Here is a 24,966-nt window from a genome sequence, read left to right on the forward strand (position 1 = left end):
AAAGAAGATGAAGAAAGGAACAGTTACTGTGAAGAAATGCTGAGACCAAAGAAATTAGCATAAATTAAGGGTCGATGGGTGGTGATAACCGAGGACATGTTGTGACACCAGTTCCCACATGCAGAATTCTGAGAAACTGGTGTATGGGGGAAGAATCTAGATGGCACATGTTGTGAAACAGAAACCAAGGTCATAACTATCATGTTGCAGAGCATGTTCTGCAACAGGATATTGTGTGGTGTCAGTATACACCCTCTGTATATGCCTATTCATCCTAACTGAAACTTCATGGTAGACATGCCAATGTAAAAGGCTGAACAGTGTTTATATAGCAGCTGGAATACAACCTTGTCAACATGGCTATGACTGCTTTAAATCATGCCCTGAAATAAGATCCAACATTTTCCCCTCCCTAGCTAGAATAGATTTCCGTTACCCTCCCAGTCTCCTCAGTATCTTGACAGACCCTATGCTCCATCTGCACCCATATCTCTACCCTACAGCTCCTACCCCCGCAACTGTTCCCGCTGTAAGACTTGCCCTATGCAACTTCCTGCCACCAGCTTTGTGTCTGGCAAAACAAACTATCAAAAAGATAGCCCCTTGTGAAATGACACATGTTGTATACCAGCTGTTGACAGCCCCCTGTGAAATGACACATGTTGTACTCCAGCTGTTATGTAAACACTGTTTGGCCTTTTACATTGATATGACTACCACCAAGTTATCAATTAAGATAAATAGGCATAGGTGGAGAGCGTATACCGGCAACATACAACATTCTGTTGCAGTGCATGCTCTACAACATGGCAGTCATGACCTTAGTTCCTGTTTCACCATACATGCCATCTGGATTCTTCCCCCGGAGATCAATTCTAAGAACTCTGTAAGTAGAAACTGACACTATAACATGTCCTTGGTTTTCGCTACCCACCTGACCTTAATTTACATTAATTTCTTTGGTCTCAGCATTTCTTCACAGTAACTATTCCTTTCTTGAATCATTTTTAATTTTCTTTATCTTTCATTTTCTGACTTGTCTGTATTTTGCCGACCCCCTCCATCTCCGTCACATACAATGCACTTAGCTTTCTGCTCTCATTAGCTCATGCACAATGTGTTGGCAGTAATTTCCATCTTGCATATGACACCATTTTCCACCTTTAAGCTCTCAGGTTGTCAAATTTTCTCTGGCGCAGTCCCTAACAATCAGTATTTCCTTCTCATCCAATCCATAAGTCTCCCCTGACTGGGAGAGGAGTGTGGAGGAGGAGGAGTGGAGGGGGGACGACTTCTGAGCAACTATTTTGAGCTCTACCCCTTTTCCTAAATCTCACCAGTCCTTTTCCTTCACCCGTCTTCCTTCCCCTTCAACCCTCTTGCCACAAGGAGTCACTGGCTCCGAAAGCTTGCAAGCTTTAATACCTTCATGCATGTGCAATCTCACTGCCACTTGGTGAGTAGATTTTTTATCTATACAATTACATTGTATTTTCAAAATAAATGTTATGATGGTTTTGATATTAAATCTCATAAAATACTACATCTCACCAATGCAGTTGCGGTGTGGCTGGCAGCAATGTGAGTAAAATACTTCATTACTTTAGAGAGATGTACTGGCATGTTGGTTGGAGAAATCCTTTTCAAACACACTGTTTTATGGTTTATTAATGTACAGCCCAGATTTTGACCTTTTATGCCATCTTCAAGTGTTTGATTTTACGAGTATGTCTTTTTTTTTTCAGGACACTTAACATGTCAGACTTCAAGTTGGCCATAATTTAAGCTTTGAACTTGACATGTTAAGTGTTCTCCAATATATGTTCTAGACATAAAATCATATGCTTGAAAATGGCATAAAAGTATGTAACCTGGGTTGTACTTAAATAAACAACAAAACAGTCAAATGGCAGTGTGTTCCTTTAAAAAGTATTGTATGACTGTTGCTTAGCAACATCAAAAACTTGCCTAAATTGTCACTGTGTGGTTATGCCAGCATGCCATTGAAGATGCATTAACTCTGCAGTTTAAATTTGCTCTGTATCATTTATGTTAATAGTCATTACATTTAACTGAACTATTTATGAGTATAAAGGTTTTTAAATCAACAGAACATCCCTTCCAAAATAGCATTCAGTATCATATTCCAATACAATTCATTTTTTATTTTTCATTTATTTTTTGTCCTGGATATCCCCATGTAATCTACATCTGATACTCTGCAAACCACATGGTAGTGCATGGCAGAGGATATGTCCCATTTTACCAGTTATTACAATTTCTTCTGTTCTCTTCGTGTATGGAGCATTGGTAGAATGAGTGTTTGAATGCATCTGTGCATGCAGTAATTATTCTAATATTATCCTCATGATACCTGTTTGACTGATACACAGGAGGTTGTAGTATATCCAAGCTGATTCTTGGAACTTTGTTAATAAGACTTTCTCAAAGCAATTTATGTCTGTCTTCAAGAGGCTGCCATTTCAGTTCCTTCAGTATCTCTGTAAGACTCTTCCATGGATTAAACAAACCTGTGACCATTCATGCTGCCCTGCTCTGTACACATTCAATAGCCCAGGTTAGTCCTAATTGGTAAGGGTCCCACACACTCAAGCAATATTCTAGGATGGATCGCACACGATTTGTAAACAATCTCTTTTGTAGACTGATTGCACTTCCCCAGTATTCTAGCAATAAACCAGTCTATAATTTGCTTTACTGATGACTGAACCTATGTGATCATTCAATTTCATATCCCTAGAAAGTGTTACAACCAGGTATTTGTGTGAGTTGGCCGATTCCAACAGTGACTCACTGATATTTTAGTTATAGGGTACAACTTTTTCATTTTGTGACGTGCACAATTTTACATTTCTGAGCATTTGGAGCAAGTTGCCAATCTCTGTACCATGTCAAAATCTTATCTAGATCTGACTGAATATTTATGCAGCTTCTCTCCAAATAGTACTTCATTATAAATAACGGCACCATCTACAATAAACCTGATTTTGCTAGAAATATTGTCTGCAAGGTTGTTAATATACAACACGAATAGCAAGGGTCCCAACCCACTTTCCTCAGTCACAGCTGAAGTTACTTCTACATCTGACAATGTCTCTTCGGCCAAGATAACATTCCTGTGTCCTCCCTACTAGAAAGTACTCAATACAGTCACAAATTTCACTTCATACCCATAAGATTATACCATTGACAACAAGAGACTGAAGAGCACTCAGAGAGTCAGTACAGGCAAGGAATTTAGCAGACATGACACATCTCATTTGATCCATCACAATCAAGAGTAAGTATTCCAAATTAAATTTTCACTCTGCAGCAGAGTGTGTGCTGATCCTGGCAGATTAAAACTGTGTGCTGGACCAAGACTCGAACTCAGGACTGCCTTCTGTGAGCAAGTGCTCTACCAACTGAGCTACCTAAGCATGATTCACAATCTGTCCTTACATCTTCATCTTCACTTCTGCCAGTACCTGGTCTCCTACCTTCCAAACTTCACCGAAGCTCTCCTGCGAAACTTGCAGAACTAGCACTCCTGGAAGAAAGGATATTGCGGAGACATGGCTTTGCCACAGCGTGGGGGAAGTTTCCAGAATGAAATTTTCACTCTGTAGCAGAGTGTGCACTGATATGAAACTTCCTGGCAGATTAAAACTGTGTGCCAGACCGAGACTCAAAATCGGGACCTTTGCCTTTCACGGGCAAGTGCTGTACTATCTGAGCTACCCAAGTATGACTCATGACCCACCCTAACAGCTTCACTTCTGCTAGTAACTCGTCCCCTACCTTCCAAACTTCACAGACGTTTTACACTGTGCACCTGCAGTCCAGTTGCAATAATAAAACCGGAGCACACATGCCCTGTCCTGTCAGGATCCTTTCCCTTCACGTCCTCCAAGTGTGGTACCCATGAAAGCATGGAGGCAAAAATGACACCCAAAAACTAAAGTTTTTAAAAGGGAGGATGGTGTTCGACATATGCAATTCAAGTAAATTAAAATTATGATGAGAACAATTGAAATGAACACACAAAACGTCTCTGCAGAAAACATAAAACCAGTCTTTACAGCCCTCTCCTCCAGCATGTAGCAAGTATGCACAAACATACGAGATCCTCTATGCTTGGAATATAGGGAGGTGATGTGAGAGAAAAAATCTAAACATACCATCAAGCACAGCATGGCTTTCTTAAACTGTAGCATTTGCAAGATTTTAAAATGTTATACAACACCTGGATATGCATGTACATCTGAGACAGCAACAGTCTCCTGAGGTATGCCTTGCTACTCTGTATTCCATCTATTCATCATAGAACATCCAAGACACATATTACTTTAGAGCGCATTAACATGCTAAAAATATAGCAACTTCTAAATTCTGTTATGTGAATATGCAACCTCATCAGTCATAATTTTCCATCACTTTGATATACTCAACAGAAAAGTGAATACACTGCTGGGAAAAAAGTAGTACACCCTTTTAGAGGTTTCCAGTTCACTCATGACTTATTGTTGCAACAGTGCATATGGATTACATGAAATTGTTGCATTTACAGATCAATAGCACAAATGGTTCTGAGGTATCATGTATAGACCCATGCTAAAACACCCATATTGGTATGTGGTGTAGCCTCCACAGGCAACAATACAGGTGTTGACTCTGACATCTAGTCAGTCATACAGTTGGTGAATACTCTCCTGCAATATATTATGCCATATCCACGTGGCCTGTTCACATAATTCTGTATGAGTTGCTGGTTGATGAGTCACAAGTCTCATTTCTTGTTCCACTGTATCCCACATGTGCTAATCTGGAGACAAGCCCAGAGATTACACTGGCCAGGGAAGTTGCAACATGTCTTGTAGAGCATGTTGACTTTCACAGGGAGTATATTGGTGAGCATTGCCCTTTTGCAAAAACACATCACATCCCCGTTGCAAGAATGGCAAAAGAACAGGTCTAACAACATTCTGCATGTAATGAGCACTGATTATCTTTCCCTCCAGAAACATAGAAAGCGAACAAGAGTTGCAGCTTGACCCTTCCCAGGCCATGAGGCTTGGGGTGGGCGTAGTGTGTCTGGGATGAATGCACTCTACAACACAGCGATCACAAGGTCTACATCGTACACTTGTGTAGAGGTAGAAATTGCCTTCACTGCTGAAGACCATGGCATGCCATTCAATCTGCCAAGTGATCCTCCAATGGCACCAGTCGATACACGCACATTGATGCTGTTGTGTGAGTGACGTGTGTGTCCATAGCCCCACTGCTAATAACCAGTTCACAACAGTATGTCTGGGCTTGCAAGCTGTCTTATCCGTATTGCTGTAGCTGAACAATCTGCCATTGTTTCCCTTACAACAAAATGATACTGGCAGGTGTCTGTGCCGTGTTGATGTCCAGAATGTTGTCTAAGGGTGTGAGACTGTCATGCGACTTCTGATAGCAGCACTGTTGCTCAACTGATGCAGCACATCCAATATGTGTGGCAGTTCTCTGACAGGACCACCCCTCCAATGGGAAGGCCCCAAACTGATCCCTCTCAGGACAACATAGTCGGCTGTAGGAAGCATGAAAGCATCTCTGTGGCATGGTTGCCTGCTTTCTTCACTCACCTACACCACACTGAGCATTCTGTGAGCATACCATATTAAAGGGTAAACACAGGTGTCCCACATGATGAAAACATTTTCAGTGTACCTACTATCCCCCATGCAGCATACGCTATCATCACATCAAAACTGACATCATCTTTCCAAGTAGAACTTTAATTCATGTTACAAGAATATTTCCAAAGTTATTTACTCACACAATCATACAGAATCAGTCATTCAACAGCTCATAAGGACTTTGGCTCTTTATCAACTGTGTCAGTATACACAGCACCAGAATATTTGAAATTGTCATGATTTTAAATAATGTCATATAAAGCTCTCAATACATGCTTCATCTTTCTCCTCTTAAATATAATTTTATTTGCTATGTAAAAAAGCATGTGGCAGCAAAAAGTAATAAGAAAAATGTATGGCTTACCTCGCCATCTGTTACACTCAATGGATCACACTCATCAAGACGATCATTCTCTGATGCCAAGACCTGTAGAAATTGAAGAGAATCAATACAAAAATAAAAATGTATTTAATTGACAACATAGTATCAAAGCTGTCTCTTTCCTTTTATGTTGTATATTAAACTAATCTCACTATTATTTGCTTTTAAATGTCTTATTTTGTAGTTATTATGCATGGGAAGTCAAAGATAAAATACAAACAGTTGCTTTATGATGCATCTCATCCTACTGTAGACACAAAGTTACTGACATAATTATATTGCCACAAGCATGTATTGATGTAGTCTAGCCAAATACATGACAGTAAGTGACATTAGTCCCATAAATCAGCTACACAGTTTAAATAATCTGACATAAGATACTTATTAATGACACCATGCTCCTGAATTAGGTCATAGGAAACTTTTAATCAGTCATGTTTTCGGCGCAGCCAGACTTTACATAGTTGTAGGCTGCAACCCTTTCCACATACGTTCATTACGTGAAAATGCGTTGCCATACATGTGTAAGGTAAATACAAAGTGAAAAAATTGAAACATGCAATTTTTGGCACATACCAGAACCTAGAAATATGTATTTGGTGGTTGTTACTGAAAAATCCTTCTCTTCTGACTGTAGCAGTCTAGATTCACAATTTAAGGAAGGAAGATTGGGTTTAATGTCCCATCTACATTGAGATCATTAGAGATGGAGCACAAACTCTGATTTTGTCAAGGACGGGGAAGGAAATCAGCTGTGCACTTTGAAAGGAACCATCCCAGCATTTTGCCTGGAGCAATTCAGAGAAATCATGGAAAACCTAAATCTGAATGGCCAGATGCACATTTGAACTGTCATCCTCCTGAATGTGGGTCCAGTATGCTAACCACTGCACAACCTTGCTTAGTTCCACGGGTGAGCTGTCATGACAGAAAACTTAGTCAAAAGTTTGTGGAAAGTTTAATGCTGATTTCTTAGAAAATTCAAACTGGGAAAATAATGAGCTTGAAACATTATTCTGCTCTTACAATCTGACTGAAGTATGCATTTTCCAAAGTATATGCAGCAAGATCTGATCCAATCCAATAGATGTAATTTTCACAGACAGAGCTCAGCCGAAAAAACTTAAAATTTGCCTCACTGTTGATGTTCTATACAGAGACCATGATTGATACAAAGCAAAAATGTGTGACCCACTGTCCAAGTGACTAAATGGCAGACTACAAACCCTCAATCAGTAATTAAGATTTTTATTCTGTCACTTGCCCACTTTTGTGGTCTTGCAGTTGTGTTCTCGCTGCCAGAGCATGGGGTCCTGGGTTCGATCCCCGATGGGGTCAGGGATTTTTACCTGCCCCGAGATGACTGAGTGTTATTGTGTCGCCCTCATCATCATCATCATTCATCCCCATTACGGTTGGAGGATGGCAACGGCAAACCACCTCCATTAAGAACTTGCATAGTACGGAGGTGCAGGTCTCCTGCATCATTCCCCTATGCTCTGTCAAGAAGCATGGGACTTCTTCTGTCACTTACAACTTCTATCATTACTGGAAAGTTTAGATTAGATTAGACTAATATTCATTCCATAGATTATAAATGCAACACATTTCAATAGTGTGGAAGATGTCTGTTTAACAAAAGTATTCTTTACATAACATAATTCAATTTTTTAAATAATGGGTAAATTACTAATTTATATCTAATAATTCATCTACTGAGCAGAAGAGGCTGTCATTCAGCAATCTTTTTGTTTTAAATGCAGGTTGGCTATCTGTCAGACTTTTGATGCTATTTGCTCAATGACCAAACCTGTACTAAAGCTATTGTGGGTATATCTAGTTCCTTAAATAAATGTCACCAAGATGATTTTGGGTGGACTTCAGCAACTATCCTGATCACATGGTTTTGTGCAATAAACACTTTTACCTTAATGATGAATTACCCCAAAATGTGACTTCACATTAAAGCAGTGAATGAAAACAGACATAGTAAGCTAATTTACTGATATGTTTATCACCAAAATTTGCAATAACCTTGATAGCATAAGTAGCCAAACTTGAAAGTTTCAGCCAATCATCAATGTGTTTCTTCCAATTTAATATCTTAGTTAATGCATGCACCCAAAAGTTTTCAGTGTTCTGCCTCAGCTACATACTTCTATTCAAAGTTGGTATTTATTACTGGTGTTATGTCCTTTACTGTACAATAGTGTATATACTTTGTTTTATCAGAACTTAATGAGAATCCAGTCTGCAGAGAACCACTTAATAATATTCTGAAAAACATTATTTTTACAATTTCCTCACGTAATTCTTGTTTGTTGGGTGCAATTACCATACCTGTATCATCAGCAAAAAAGAACTATGTAGCTTTGCATATTAGTCAATATAAAGTGGCAAGTCATTACTATGTATTTTTTAGAACAATAATGGACCTAATATTGAACCTTGTGGGATCCCATTCTTGATACCTCCCAAGTCTGAATAATCAGCTGATTTTTGTGCATTATGTGAATTGGTCATTTCAACCATCTGCACCCTTCCTGTTAAATAAGAATTAAATTATATCTGCACTGTCCCACTCATACCTTAATGCATCAGCTGATCTAGAAGAATTCCACCATTTACACAGTCAAAAGACTTTGAGAGATCACAAAAAATCCCCATGAGTGACATTTGGTTATTCACAGCATTTAATGTGTGTTCAGTGAAGACATACTCGTATACCCCTCTTCTGTTCGAAATCCTTTCTGATAACCAAACTGACAGTTTGTTATAAATGTGTGAAACTACTCTTGAATACATTACTTTTTCAAGAATTTAGGATGAAACTTTTAGAAGTGATATTGGGTAGCAGAAGTCGGTATCAGACCTACCCCCATTTTTATTATTAGGTGACATGAAAAATGCCAAGCAGCTAGCTTTAGAATCCATATTAAAGTATAGAGCGACTTTTAAGTGACTGGGTAAGTCATTCAGACGTTGCAGAAGGGCGTGAGAGTACTCTCTTGGTAAGTCAAAACTCGTTATGATAACATTTTTGAGACCCGAGGCTGAAATACAGAAATTTTTAAAAAATGTGTGATCACTGAATTTCTTTAAGGCAGAACACCCAGTCTGTTTAAGCAGACTGATAAGCCAGAACATTATGACCACTGATCTACTATCAATATAAACCTGTTCTAGCAACAATAGTGTCATCTGGGGAGGAAAAACCACTGGTCACACACAAACGGTACAGGTGGTATCAGTGAGCATGCTGTCCATGTGTAGTATGAGGAACAAGTGCCATCTATCTGAGTTTGACCGAGGGCAGATTGTGATGGCTCAGAAGCTCAACACCACCATTTTCGAAATGCACAACTTGTTGGATGTTCCAACGTGTGGTGAAACCAAGCTGAAACATGTCCAGAAGTAATGGGGTTTTGCAGCCATCCATCATTGCAGATGTTGAATGTTACAGGCTGGGCATACTGGTAGAACGGGACATGTGGCGAACTGTGACAGAACTACCATCAAACTATCATGCTGGGCAGTTAGAAGTATCTGTGAACACACAGTGCACTGAACACTCCTAAAAATGTGCCTCTGCAGCTGACAACCCATGCATATGCCAATATTAACACCACAACATTGGCAACCATGACTAAAATAGGCACATGACCATCAGCAATGGATGTAGGCACAGTGGCAGAGCATTGCTTGGTCTGATGAACCCTGATATCTTCTTCATCATGCTGATGGGAGGGCACAAATACTTCATATTCCAGCAGAAAAGCTCCTTGGCACCTGTAGTGTGGAATGGAGACAAGCTGGCGATGGCTTCATTATGCTTTGCGGAACATTCATGTGGGAATCTGTGGGCATCTATCGGTCCAGTGGAGCTCTTGCAAGGCACCAACATGGGCTAGGAATATAGTACACTGGTTGCAGACGTAAACCCCTTCATGACAATTGTGATTCCAACTGGCAGTTGTGTTTCCCAACAAAATTATGTGCCATGCCACAAGGTCAGGAGTGTGATGGAGTTGTACAAGGTACACAGTGATGAGTTCACATTGCTGTGCTGGTCCCCAAACTCGTCAGATCTGAACCCAACTGAACATATCTAGAATGTGATTGAACATGACATCAAAGGTCATCATCCCCTGCCCGGAATTTACGTGAATTAGGTAACTTGTGTGTTCAGATGTAATGCCAGCTCCCTCCGGCAACCTACCAAGGCCTCAATGCTTCCATGCCATGACACATACCTGCTGTTATCCATGCCAAAGGTGGACATACTGGCTATTAGTTATTTCTGAGTCATCAGTCTTCTGACATGTTTGATGCAACCCACGGCAAATTCCTGTCCTGCGCCTCTCAGAGTAGCAACTGCAACCTACAATCTCAATTACTTGCTGGATGTACTTCAGTCTCTGTCTTCTATAGTTTTTGCCATCCACAGTTGTAGTAACATGGAAGTCATTTTTTGATTTCTTAACAGATGTCATATCATCTTGTCCCCTCTTCTCGTCCATGTTTTCCACATATTCCTTTTCTCTTCAATTCTATGCAGAACCTTCCACTTCCTTACCTTATCAGTCCACCAAATTTTCAACATTCGTCAGTAGTACCACATCTCAAATGCTTCAAATGTCTTCTGTTCTGGTTTTCCCACAGTCAATGTTTCATACCATACAATGCTATGCTCCAAACATATGTTCTCAGAAATTTCTTCCACAAATTTGATACTAGTAGATTTCTCTTGGCCAGGAAAGCCCTTTTAGCCAGTGCTAATCTGCTTTTGATGTCCTCCTTGCTCCGTCCATCATTGGTTGTTTTGCTGCCTAGATAGTAGAATTCCTTACCTTCATCTACTTTGTGACAGTCAAGCCTGAGGTTAAGTATCTCGCTGTTCTCATTTCTGCTGCTTCTCATTATGTCTTTCTTCAATTTACTCTCAATTCATATTCATACTTATTAGACTGTTCACTCCATTCAGCAGATCATTTAATTCTTCCTCGGTTTCACTTAGGATACCAATGTCATCAGTGAATCATGTCATTGATACCCTTTCACCTTGGGTGTTAATTCCACTCTCAAACCTTTCTTTTATTTCAATCACTGCTTCTTCAATGTACAGATTGAGCAGTTAGGGCGAAAATCTAAATCCCTGTCTTCCACCCTTTTTAATTGAAGCACTTCGTTCTTGGCCATCCACTCTTATTATTCTCTCTTGGCTCTTGTGCATACTGTATATCACCCATCTATATAGAATTTCGAACATCTTGCATCATTTCTTCTGGGTCAACAAATCCTATGAACATGTCTTGATTTTTCTTTAGTCTTGCTTTCATTATCAATGGCAATGTCAGAATTGCTTCTTGGTGTCGTTACCTTTCCTAACGCCAAACTGATCATCATCCAACACATCCTCAATTTTCTTTTCCATTCTTCTATATATTACTCGTCAGCAACTTGGATGCATGAGCTGTCAAGCTGATTGTACGATAATTCTTGCAGTCTTCAGAATTGTGTGGGTGATATTTTTCCAACATCAGGTGGTGTGTCGCCAGACACGTACATTCTACACACCAATGTGAATTAGTCCTTTTGTTGCCACTTCACCCAATTATTTTAGAAATCCTGATGGAATGTTAACTATCCCTTCTTCCTTATCTGGTCTCAAGACCTCCAAATCTCTCTTAAATTCTGATTCTAACACTGGATGCCCTCTCTCTTCTAAACTGAGTCCTCTCTCTCTTCTTCTATCACATCAGACAAATCTTTGTCAGTAGTACCTGCCCCACAGAGGTCTTCAATGTACCCTTTCCACCTACTCACTCTCTCCCCTGCATTTACCAGTCGAATTCCCATTCCACTCATACTGTTACCACCCTTGCTTTTAATTTCACCAAATGCTAGTTTGACTTTCCTATATTCTAAATGTAAATGTCGTGTGACTAGGGCCTCCCATCGGGTAGACTGTTTGCCGGGTGCACGTCTATCAATTTGACGCCACTTCGGCGACTTGTGCATCAATTCCTATATGCTGAGCCAGTCCTTCTGATAATCACTTCTTTTTCGATTTCTTCAGATCTCTCATTCGGTCATTTCATGTTAGCTTCCCTGCACTTCCCATTTTTTTTTCATTTCTCAGCTACTTTTATTTCTGTATTCCTGAATTTCCCTGTTCATTTTTGTACTTCCTTCTTTCACCGACCATCTGATGTAGTATTCCGTTACCCATGGTTTCTTTGCAGTTACCTTCTTTGTACCTATGTTTTCATTCCAACTCCTGTGACTGCCCTTTTTAGAGATGTACATTCCTCTTCACCTGTACTGCCTACTGTGCTATTCCTTATTGCTGTATCTATAGCCTTAGGGAACTTCCTTCTTTCACCGACCATCTGATATAGTATTCTGTTACCCATGGTTTCTTTGCAGTTGCCTTCTCTGTACCTATGTTTTCATTCCAACTCCTGTGACTGACCTTTTTAGAGATGTACATTCCTCTTCACCTGTACTGCCTACTGTGCTATTCCTTATTGCTGTATCTATAGCCTTAGGGAACTTCAAGTGTACCTCGTCTTTCCTTATCACTTCCGTGTCCCACTTCTTTGCTTACTGATTCTTCCTCATTAATTTCTTAAACTTCAGCCTACTCTTCATCACTACTGGATTGTGATCTGAGTCTCTACTTGCTTGTGTGTATGCCTTATAATCCAGTATCTGATTTCAGAATCTCTGTCTGACCATGATGTAAACTGAAATATTCCCATATCACACAGCCTTTACCAAGTATATCTCCTCCTCTTGTGATTCTTGAAATGATTATTCGCTATTACTAAATGAAGTCTATTACAGAACTCAATTAGTCTTTCTCCTCCCTCATTCTTTGCCCAAGCCCATATTCTCCTGTAACCATTTCTTGTACTTCTTCCCTAGAACTGCATTCCAGTCCCCCATGACTATTAGATTTTGATCTCCCTTTATCTACCGTATTGCCCTTTCAATAACCTCATACACTTTTTGTATCTCTTCACCTTCAGCTTGCGACATCAACATATATAACTGAACTATCATTGTCGGTGTAGGTTGCCTGTTGATTCTGGTAAGAACAACCATATCACAGTAAGACACTCTCTGCACTACCTTCTTATTCATAATGAGTCCTCCTCCCATTACACCATTTTTTGCTGCTGTTAATATTAGCCTTTATTTATGTGACTAGAGAAATTTGTATTCTTTTCATTTCACTTCACTGACCCACACTATGTCTAGATTGAGTCTTTGCATTTCCCTTTCTGAGATTTTCTAGTTTAAAAGGCTTCTGACATTCCACACCTTGACTCATAGAACTTTATCCTTTTGTTGGTTATGCAATCTCTTCCTCACTGTCACCTCCACTTTGGCAGTCCCCTCCTGGAGATCCAACTGGGGGACCATTCTGCAATCTTTTGCCAGTGGACAGATCAACATGACACCTTTTTCAATTATAGGCTTCATATCCTGGGGATACACGTCTTGTGTATTTAATGCCATAGTTTCCATTGCCTTCTGCATCCTAATGCTGTTACTCATTGCTCATTCTTCTGTCTGTGAGGACAGTTGCCCACCCCAAGGACAAGAGAGTGCCTTGAACCTCTGTCTGCTCCTCCACCCTCTTTGACAAGGCCATTGACAGAATGAAGCTATTAATAATGTTCTGGGTGATCAGTGTATGATCACATTTAATAACTTTTTCACTCTGGAAAATACAACACAACCATATATATATATGACTGATTCATTGGAAATACAAGAGAAACCAATGTATTCATCTGCAATGCACTAATGATAGTTATTGTGGGGCAGATTCTTTGATAACCCAAGCATACTTCAAGATGTTACATCTGTACTAAACGTGAATTTAAGGCATCCACCACAAAAAAGTAACACACAAAGTAACTACTATCAAGAAGGATGACTAAAAATATGATTGAAAATACTGTTCCAAGCTCTGTATTAATTCCAGCCCTGACAGTTTGCAAATAAGTTAACCAAAGAGCAATAATACAAGAATGCTGGAAAATTGATAACAGCTAATCTATGCGTAACTCACTGTGAGGCATCATTTACGTTCCATAATTGGCTAATGACATATTTTTACTCTACATGCAATGCATCTATAAAGTGAATGCTTACAAAGTCCTCAGTTTCTTCTGCTTCCAAATTTAGTTCCAGATACTCCCCGACAGAATCAGTGGACCCTGACCTTACCAATGGATCTTCAAGATACTGAAAAAAGAAAACAAAATCAAAATGAAAACTGTTTATACACTTACATGTACATATAACATGGTGTTCAACAAGTACTTACACACACACATATATATAATATCTTTTCAGAGATTCTCATCTACAATTCACAAGGAAACTTAATTAAGTAAATTTGTTCCCCAACTATTTACTATCATATATCTACATGATGTGACCCACATATTACACATGGGTCTTTGCTGAGAACCAGTTGTTTTACTTACATAACTTACTTCATGGCATTTTCATGTCCTTCGCTTTATATTCTGGTGCATATCCTGCCTTCAGTAACAGTGTTATCGATGTTCCATCTGGTCATTTTTCTGTAAAGACTTCATTCAAGTGTTACTTCTAGAGGTCCTCTACTAGGTGCATTTCCTTGGGCATTCTCGTTCTTAGGAGTTTTGGTTTGACTTTGTTCAGACATGCATATCAGTTGCCCAGCCCACTTAAGTGTCTTATACTTAATTACTGTAGAACAATATGTTTTCATGGCATTTCTCGCAATTTTTGGTAATTGGTTCTTCTGTCACATTGATCAATATTTATCTTACAAAGGTCATCATCAAGATTCTATGTTGGCGAGGTAACAGTCCTCATCACCTGCCTTGGCCATACAGAAACTTTCAGCTGCATGTATCACCACTCAAATCATAACTGTATCATTATCTAGATTTTAAGATTTTTAGAAATAGTGTGCAAAATTCCTATCTTCTTATAACAAATTATACTAGTGGTTGATCAAAAATGTTCTCTTTTATATTCATGCCGAAGCTGGGGTTTTCAGGCGTGCTACTTTTACATCTAATATGTAATTTCTCCCCCTTAATACCTTGACTGCTACATGCAAGACTTAACAGCTACCCCTTGGATGCTTTAATATCACTTGTCTAGCTGTAGGATGACTGCTGAATCCTGCCAATGAATTCACAATTAGTTACTTGCTGTCTGTGAATGTCATAATTATTAACAGTAGCTGTTTTATCACTATGGCAAATGTGGCATAGCAACACACAGTTTTGCATGAACAGTAGTTCAGCCTCTGCAGATGCCCAGGTTGCTGGTTGTTGCACAAAGCAATGCATCATCTGGCATAATGAAGCATGCACAAATATAGCATGAAGCTGAGCCACACATCAGACTGTGATTCCATTCTTTTTCGTTTTGTTGCGAATTCACCATACAAAATTAAAGTAAACAGCTTTGAAAATATGAGTGGAGTTGGTTGGAGGTGTCCAGGAAGTATGAATCTTAAATCTGGGAATGATCAAGAATGCCTGAGAGTGTGAAATAATGTCATGCAGTAATGGAGGATGTAATGTATCAGGAAATTAATGAAAAGGTGTGTAAACACCTGGTAATTACATTGGAGAAGGAATGCCATTATACTGGTCCAAAAAACAAAGAATGGTATAATTATTAGAAGTTCATCTGGAAACATTTTGCCATTTTGACATAAATTCCATTTGCAAGATATGATTTACCTATTAGTGAGATTTCTTAAATTCACTGACAGAAAAAGAACAATGCCAAGAAGGAGATGTGTGATATAAATGAAAGTTGGTAGGGATGTTTCTATATCTGAAAGATGATGTCTATTCCAATTTCGCTACAGTCACAGATGAGTGGTGCAAGTGGCACCACTATAGGGATACAAATCACGTTTGCTTTAAATACTCATTGTAATGGTCATGAGCATCAGTTACCTTTCAGACTGGATGCGATGAATTGATGGCAGTAAAGGATACCTTTAAGGCAACAGGGATGGCATTATCAACATGACACAGAGTTGGAATGAGGTTATGTAATAGGGCTATGAGAAGCTGGATGTTCCTTCTGCAATACTGTAGAAAGACTTGACATTGTAAATGATTGCTGGCAGTGGTGGTCAGAGGAACGTACAGTTGAAAGAAGACCAGTCTCTGGATGGTCACATGGAATTACTGAGAGATGAGGCCATCGTGTTTGGCATATGGATCTGGCACATTATACTGCTTCTGCAGCAGCAATTTTAACAGCAGTTAGCACCATAGTGATACAACGAACTGTTACAAATCAGTTATTTCAAGGACAGCTCTGAGCCAGAAACAATGTAGCATGCAGTCCACTGACCCTGAACTACCACCATTTGTGACTTCAGTGGTGTGAATCTAGAGTTCATTTGAGGACAGGGTGGAGCTCTGTTGTGTTTTCTAATGAAACATAGTTCTGCCTCAGTGCCAGTGATGGCCGTGTGTTGGTTAGGAGGACAGTCGAGGGACTGAAACCATGATGTCTGTATGCTAGACACACTGCACCTACACTTGGAGTTATAGTCTGAAATGAAATTTCGTTTGACAGCAGAAGCACTCTCATCGTTGTCCCATGCACCCTGATTGCAAATCTGTATGTCAGTCTGGTGATTTCATCTGTTGTGCTCCCATTCGTCAAAAGCATTCCAGTGGGTGTTTACCAACACAATAACACTGGCCCAAATATCGCTATTGTAGCCCAACATGTTCTACAAAATGTCAACATGTGGCTTGGGCCTTCTCGATCATCAGATCTGTTTCCAATCAAGCATATACGGAATGTTATAGACAACACCAGCATCATCCACAAACAGCATTATCCATCCCTTTACTGACTGACCAAGTGCAACAGGCATGGAACACCACCCCAGAAACTGCAATCCAGCACATGTACAATACAGTGGTTCCACGTTTTCATCCTTTTATTGAACCTGTGGCAGTTACACTGGTTAATAATGTATCGAGCATTTCACATTTACAATGGCTCATCTTACACTTACATTAAGATGTTATCTTCTAATGCTAATGATTTAAATATGTTACCTAGACTAATGTATCCCCAAAATGTCATTAATCTACATTAGTTATTTTTTGATGTTGCAATTTTTTTCCCCATCAGCATATATGAGAATAAATACAGCTCTCAGTGGCCATCAACAGAATCAGTCAGAGCAGTACAAGCTCCCATGTTCTGGAGCAGCATTTCTCAATAATCGTGTCACAACACAACTGCTATGTCATGAATACATGTCAGTTATGTCACGAGATTTTCACTATCTTATAATCTTCCACAGATATATCCAAAATATAGAAAATAGACCACCATACCATTTCTTGAAGCAGACCAATTTACAACAAATCGCCCATCATTACATATGTACCGTATTATACACATTGAACTCTAAAACAAACTATCCCACATTACATGAATAATCTTCGCCAAAAGCCCAATTTCTTGTGGCAGGTGGCATCCTTTGGTCCTTTGTCAGTGTGGCCGCCTTACCTTTGACTCTTTGTTGGTTTTGCCAGTAAAAAATGTTGGTGGATATTCAAAGGAGATTTCTGGGAATTCTGGATTATTCCTCTTTCAGTAGATATACTCTGCCAAAATCGCCGGGGCAAGTACCTCACCAGATTTACGTTTTAAGAGTCTTAAGCAAGGAATTCATAAAACTTGTATCTCACAGTCATTCCATAACAAAAAAAAAAAAAAGTATGCATTGTGTGTGCATTTGCTTTTTCCACCTATGAAACATAATCACATATAGGGTTGTCACGAAAGTTTGAAATGTACTTTGGTGTGCCTCCAAGAAAAGAAAAGAAAAGAAAAGAAAAGAAAAGAAAAGAAAAGAAAGACTGGTTCTGGCCCAAGAAGGTGTATTGTGCAGGCTGCATGAGGGGAGTCATAATTGACTCACCCGTGTGTAGTGTTGTGTATGGCAAGGCTCCGATAGTTTTGTGAAAATGTTGCTGAAATGCATTCTGATGAGTAAATAAGATCACAGACACTTGAAGCAACAGGATTATGATATCCTATTTTAATGGCAGTTCATTAATTTTTATATACCAGTGAAGTGAAACTTCATTTACTACATGTTTCAAGTTACTGAGTTGTATTACACAGAAGTTGCTTATAGTCTAAGAAACCATACATACGGATTAATAGTGAGCATAACAACATATTGAACACTGAATCATATTAAAACAGTTTAAGTACTGATTATATCAGGATTCAGTGACAATGTTTTATGCAACTATAGACTGATAGTCTGAAATCATATGAGAGATCAGAGTTGAACTTTAAGTAGAAATGTTTTCACTATGGACTAGAAATTTGTAGACAGACTAGTCCATGGCTGTACTGCTGGTTCATTGTGCTCAACAGGCACAATATTTGAGTGATCAGACATGTCAGCATCGTCACATGAATGACACACTGACCTCCTGGAAGCGTACGGCTGACATATCCACCCTTCCCCACGAGCCATGCTCTGCACTGTTCATGCAGTGGACATGCATTGGTGCAGCTGCACAACCAATTGTGTTGCTGTTTGTTACTGGTGGCACCCAGCATGATACCCTGGTTCCTGTAGCATGGGTGTAGTTACTTAACCCACCCTAGCAGCCAGAATGTAGCAGCATTACACCCATGGACTTTTGGGCAAATACATCACAAGAAACTGATAATATTAGGAAAAGGACAGATGCTACTCACTACATAGTGGAAATGCTGAGTGGCAGATAGGTACAACAAAAGGACTGTCAAACATAGTTTTCAGCCAAACAGGCCTTCATCAGAATTACACACACACACACACACACACACACACACACACACACACGACCACAGTCTCTGGCTCCCAAGGGCAGTCTGGTCATGTGTGTAAGTGGTGTGTGTGTGTGTGTGTGTGTGTGTGTGTGTGTGTGTGTGTGTGTGTGTGTGTGTGTGATTCTGATGAAGGGCTGTTTGGACAAAAGCTTTGTTTGACAGTCTTTTTGTGGAGCCTATCTGCACTATTTGGTGAGTAGCAATTATGCTTTTCATAACATTGTCATTCTTCCATCCTTTTTTACTTTTTTACTTTTTTACTTTTTTATTTTAAATTCAGTGCAATAGTATTTGTAAAATGACTCTTAGTGTTCATTAAAAAATGACGATCATTCCACTTGGGACCTGTGGAATGGTACATTAGCTTATTTGTTTTAGTTGTAAATATTTGTCATGTATTGTTGTTTTTCTGACATGTTCCACATCCTGGAGGACCTCCTCACTACGGATCAATTGGAATGAAAGTAAATCTAATCTAATCTAATCTAATCTTTCCATTGTCAGAAGAACTGTAGAATCCTATAAAACAGAAATTTATAGTTGGCAGTTGGGGACTTAGAAGTAGTTTTCTGATTCTGCTATTCTGAGAATAGACGAAATATATTGTTAAAAACACTTATTTTATGTAGCAGAAAATCAAACCATGAAATTAACTTTCAGCCTTTAAACTATTTAAAATTATGGTGCAGTCTAGGGACATGTGCAATGTTGCCAGATTTTTTACAGCTTTTCTTAGTTAAGTAACATTGTGTGCCAACCTGTGTCAGGGAGTGGAATGTGTGAAGGCTACAGAGGTGAGTGAAATCACTCTCACAGTATTACAACCATGAAAGACAGTGTTTTGAATGTATCGTGCTGCTGCATACATGGCAGTAGATTTTGCAGTGGGTCAACAGAAATGTTACTTGTCAATGAGCACAAAAGTAAACAACCTGATCTGCTCACACCCCCTTTGAGATCTTACTGCACATGCCACTGTCTCTGCTATGCTGACATGCTCCAAACCTGATCTACATGTTGTAAAAATCGCGAGGTCATGAAATCTCCTAATCACTTCCAAAGGTATTGTTATAGTGCCTGATTCACTTCTAGTTATGTTAGCTTATTTTACTTATTTTGTTGTGTTGTAAAAGTGATATTTTTCTAATAAATGTAACTTAATTTTATCTTGTGTTGCATATTGTGGCTACAGAAATCTTAGGAATGAGGTGTCACAAAGTTTATGCACAAGTCAGAATGCCCATATCAGTAGTCAAGTCATGAAGTAAATTGTTCCCAAAGTTTAGAACTGCAGTAGAAGCAACCAGGGCAGCAGTAGGAAAGGCTACAAGATCAGGAGCTGAAACAACAGGCACAACAAGACCAACAGATACTACTCCTTCTGAGAGAGCCACAACCATTGCTGAAATGCAGTCCAAACATCAACACAATTCTCAATGTTGGACAGAAACCACATGGACCATAGTATGTACAAATCCCCCATATAATTACCTTGCACTGAGAAAAAGTGACACAGGCCATTGCTGCAAGTATTTCCTGGAATGGAGTTGTCCTAACAAACCTTTTCCTGTGAACAGGAACTTGCAGCCCCTACTTCAAAGAGCTACTGGCCACAATAGCTCAGGAGTCGACTCTAAGTGAAAGTGGTTGCGAAAACATACTTGACCTCTTGGCAAGAAGTAATCCTGACTACATAAGGAGAACAATGACAGGTACAGGAATTAGTGACCACAAGGTTTTGTACCTATACTGAATACTATAACCACCAAACCCACACTTACCTAAAAATCGGATATATATTTGCTTGACACCTTCCTACAAGCTAGTATTCACTCCTTCCAATCTGACTACAAAAGACAGACCGCATGTGGTTTAAATTCGAAGAAATAGAATCGACAGCAACTGATAGATATATATCAAATGAATTAAAAAGAAATGATACTGATCCGACATGGCACACAAAACAGATCAGAACACTATTGCAGAAGGAACAAAAAAACATGTGAAATTTAAAACAACACAAAATCCTCAAGAGTGACAATTTTACAGAGGCTCAAAATTTAGTGAGAACTGCAACAGAAGATGCCTTTAACAGTTTCCACAATGAAACCCTGTCTCAAATCCGGCAGAAAACCCAAAGAGATTCTGGTCATATGTAAAGTACACCAGTGGCAAGACAGTCAGTCTCTTGACAGTGCAATTACAAATGTGATGTTAGTGATGCTAGTGCCACTACAGCAAGTTACTGAACGTGGTTTTCTGAAATTCCTTCCCAAAAGACAATGAAGTAAACACTCCAGAATTCGAATCAAGAATTACTCTCAACATAACTCACATAGAAGTAGATATCCTTGGTGTAGAGAAGCAGCTTCAAACACTTAAAGAAAGGAAAGACTTCCAATCCAGATTGTGTACCAGTCAGATTGCTTTCACAGTATACTGATAGCTTCATACATAGCAGACATACACAAATGCCCACTCATAGGAACAACCATACCCAGAGACTGGAAAGGTGCACAAGTCGCACCAGTACCCAAGAATAAAAGTAATCCACTGAATTACAGACCCGTACCACCCGAGAGGCAATTCAGATGCTGTGGCAGATAATGGATGCAAGACTAAAAAAAAAAATTCAAGATATTTTCATAGGATTTGTCGACCTGGAAAAAGCATTCAACAATGTAAAATGTTGCAAGATATTCGAAATCTTTCAAATTAAAAAGGGTGTAAGACACAGAGGTAGTCTTTCGCCCCTACTGTTCAATCAATATATCGAAAAAGCAATGATGGAAATAAAAGGAAGGTTCAGGAGTGAAAGGATATCAATGATACAATTTGCTGATGGCATTGCTATACTCAGTGAAAGCAAGGAAGAGTTACATGATCTGCTGAATGGAATGAACAGTCTAATGAGAATAGAATATGGATTGAGAGTAAATTGAAGAAAGACGAAAGCAATGAGAAGTAGCAGAAGTGAGAAACTTAACATCAGGCTTGATGGTCACGAAGTAGATGAAGTTAAGGAATTCTACTACTGAGGCATCAATACAACCAACGATGAATGGTGCAAGGAGGACATCAAAAGCAGACTAGCACTAGCAAAAAGGACATTCCTGGCCAACAAAAGTCTACTAGTATGAAATATGGGCCTTAATTTGTGGAAGAAATTTCTGAGTATGTATGTTTGGAGCATAGCATTGTATGGTAGTGAAACATGGACTGTGAGAAAACTGGAACAAAAGAGAATTGAAGAATCTGAAATGTGGTGCTACAGACGAATGCTGAAAATTTGGTGGAGTGATAGGGTAAGGAATGAGGAGATTCTGTGCAGAATCGTAAAGGAAAAACACTGATGAGGAAAAGGAACAGTACGATAGGACATCTGTTGAGACATCAGCGAATGGCTTCCATGGTACTGGAGGAAGCTGCAGAGGGCAAAAATTGTAGAGGGAGACAGAGATTGGAACCCATCTAGCAAATAATGGAGGATGTAGGTCTCAAATGCTACTCTGAGATGAATGGGTTGGCACAGGAAGGAATTCATGGCAGGCCACATCATACCAATAAGAAGACTAATGACTCAAAAGAAATCACTAACGTCAATTTGCAGTGGTGTTTTGGAACATATACTGTACTTGAATATTATAAATCAGAAAACATATTTTTTGTGAAACACAACTAGCTATTTATTCTCCCAGAGTAATAAGTGCTGTTGACAAGAGGTTGTCAAATTGATTACGTATTTTTAGATTTGCAGAAGGCTTTTGACACCATTCCCCACAAGTGACTTCTAATTAAATTGTATGCTTACGGAGAGTCATCGTCACTGTGTGACTGGATTCCTCTCAGAAAGGAAAAGGTCAAAGTTTGTACTAATAATGTAAAGTCATTGAGTAAAACAGAAGTAGTATGTAGTGTTCCCCAAAGAAGTATAATAGGCCCTCTGTTATTCGTGATCTATATACATGATTGAGGACACAATATGAGCAGTTTTCTTAGATTGTTTATAGATGATGCTGACATTTACTGTTATGTAATGTCATCATATGACCAAAACGAAATGCAAAATGATTTAGACAAGGTATCTGCATGGTTCAAAAAGTGAAAATAGGCTCTAAATCATGGAAAGTGCAACTTTATCCACATGAGCACTAAAAAGGATCTGTTAAATATCTGTTACAAAATAAATCACACATATCTAAAGGCTGAAAACTCAACTAAATATTTAGGAATTATAATTAGCAGTAACTTATATTGAATGGTCACATAGATAATGTTGTAGGGAAAGCAAACCAAAGACTGATTTATTTGACACAATGCTTAAAAATGTAGCAGGTTTACTAAACAGACTGCTTACACTTCTGCTTGTCTGCCCTCTTCTAGAGTATCACTCTGAGGTGTGGGCTGCACATCAGATAGGATTGACAAAGGACACTGAAACTGTTCAAAGAAGGGCAGCTCGTTTTGTATCATCAGGAAATAGGAGAGAGGGTGCCACAGTATCATACCCAAACTGGGTGTGGGCTTCAGTAAAACAAAGGCATTTCTTGCTGTGGTAGAACCAATTTTCTCCTCACAGAATGAAAATATTTTGTTGGCACCCACCTACATGAGGATAAATTGTCATCACAATAAAATACGAGACATCAGAGTATGCATAGAAAGATCTGAGTGTCAATTTTTTCCATGCCCTGTTCAAGAATGGAACGGTAGAGAAGTAGCCTAAAGGTGGTTCAATGAACCCTCTGCCATGCACTTAATTTTGAAGTACAGAGGAATCATGCAGATGTAGAAGCAGATGAAAATGAGCAGTTGCTACAACCAACAAGAGCATGTGGTATCTGAAAGATTATAAGAGCATGTGGCATCTGAAAGACTGCTCTTTTTCTACTATGTATACTGACCAAGCCAGTCTTACTTGCAGTGGGCCATATGACTCCAAAGTATCAGTTGGCATTTTAAATTTCAGTATACAGCAGATCACTGCTGAGAATCATGTGCTGATGTGCTCATTCAAGACAGACTAGTACAAGATGCAACATGAACAACAACCTATGGGTAGAACACTATAGCTATCTGATCGCAGTTAAAAATTGTACTAGCCACAGCACATACCTTCAACCAGCACTAGACTCTAAGGCTAGAGATCCATACCACAGAGACAGTAATGCTAACGACAACTCCCCAATAACACAGGCTAACCCACGTCACCAATAGCTTCTCCTTTGCCCAAACAATTCCGCCATCATTCCCACAGTATGTGTGCATACACTGTGTGTACATGTCCATCGCCAAGCTCCCTTAATGACTTGCTGCAGTTGAGCTCCCTTGTATTTGCAGCAGACTATGAAAATAGATACTGTTGACACTATCAAAAACAGTGTCGAGCAAGAGTGTTTGCAGATACACCTACAGATCACCAGAAAGACAGTTCATTCCAAATCCACATTGGGTTCACAGAAACCTTTCTATCAGCAAAGTTCTACACTCCATTAAGCCCTCCTCCACTACTACATTGTTCCACACCTCTAGTGGCAAGAACTAAACTGCCAAACAGCCTGAGGTTGCATTACAGCACATTTCATCACATCACTGGACTTTGCTGATGGTTATAGCTCACTAACAAGATGGCTCACACTGAATCTGTGATGATATCAAGATTACTATAGGTGATGAAGCCACAGCTGACATATAACCATTTCCAAAACTGCATTATCAATTTTCACTTCTAGCAAGAGGTGACAGCTATTCCAACAGAGATTTGTCAAAAGTGTATAAGCCTCTAGATCAGCACTCACTGGAGATCACAGCCATCAACAGACCACCCGATCCGTGTTCAAAAGAGTTATTCACAAATAGGGAAGGAAATGGGGTACATCAGTAAATGTCCAGAGATTTAATGAGTTCCTGCTGGGAACTACTTTTCAATTTGTCACCAACCACAAACCACCTCTGCCAGTTGTTTGCCTGAATGACTTAACACTCAACAAACAG

At 39.3% G+C, this 24,966-nt stretch overlaps 1 protein-coding gene across 2 annotated transcripts in view; it reads right to left on the minus strand.

Annotated features, from left to right (window-relative positions):
* The window catches only part of LOC124720317 (zinc finger protein ZFP2-like), a 161,235-nt gene that overhangs the window by 61,156 nt on the left and 75,113 nt on the right, over positions 1-24,966 (minus strand). For both annotated transcript variants that reach the window (XM_047245622.1, XM_047245621.1), the window contains 2 exons: positions 14,239-14,331; positions 6,052-6,114 (listed from right to left, as the gene is read on the minus strand). In XM_047245622.1, coding sequence (XP_047101578.1) covers positions 6,052-6,114; positions 14,239-14,331 — 156 coding nt within the window. The remainder of the gene's footprint in view (positions 1-6,051; positions 6,115-14,238; positions 14,332-24,966) is intronic.

Source organism: Schistocerca piceifrons, chromosome 11 (assembly GCF_021461385.2).
Source record: "Schistocerca piceifrons isolate TAMUIC-IGC-003096 chromosome 11, iqSchPice1.1, whole genome shotgun sequence".
Taxonomy (NCBI): Eukaryota; Metazoa; Arthropoda; class Insecta; order Orthoptera; family Acrididae; genus Schistocerca; species Schistocerca piceifrons.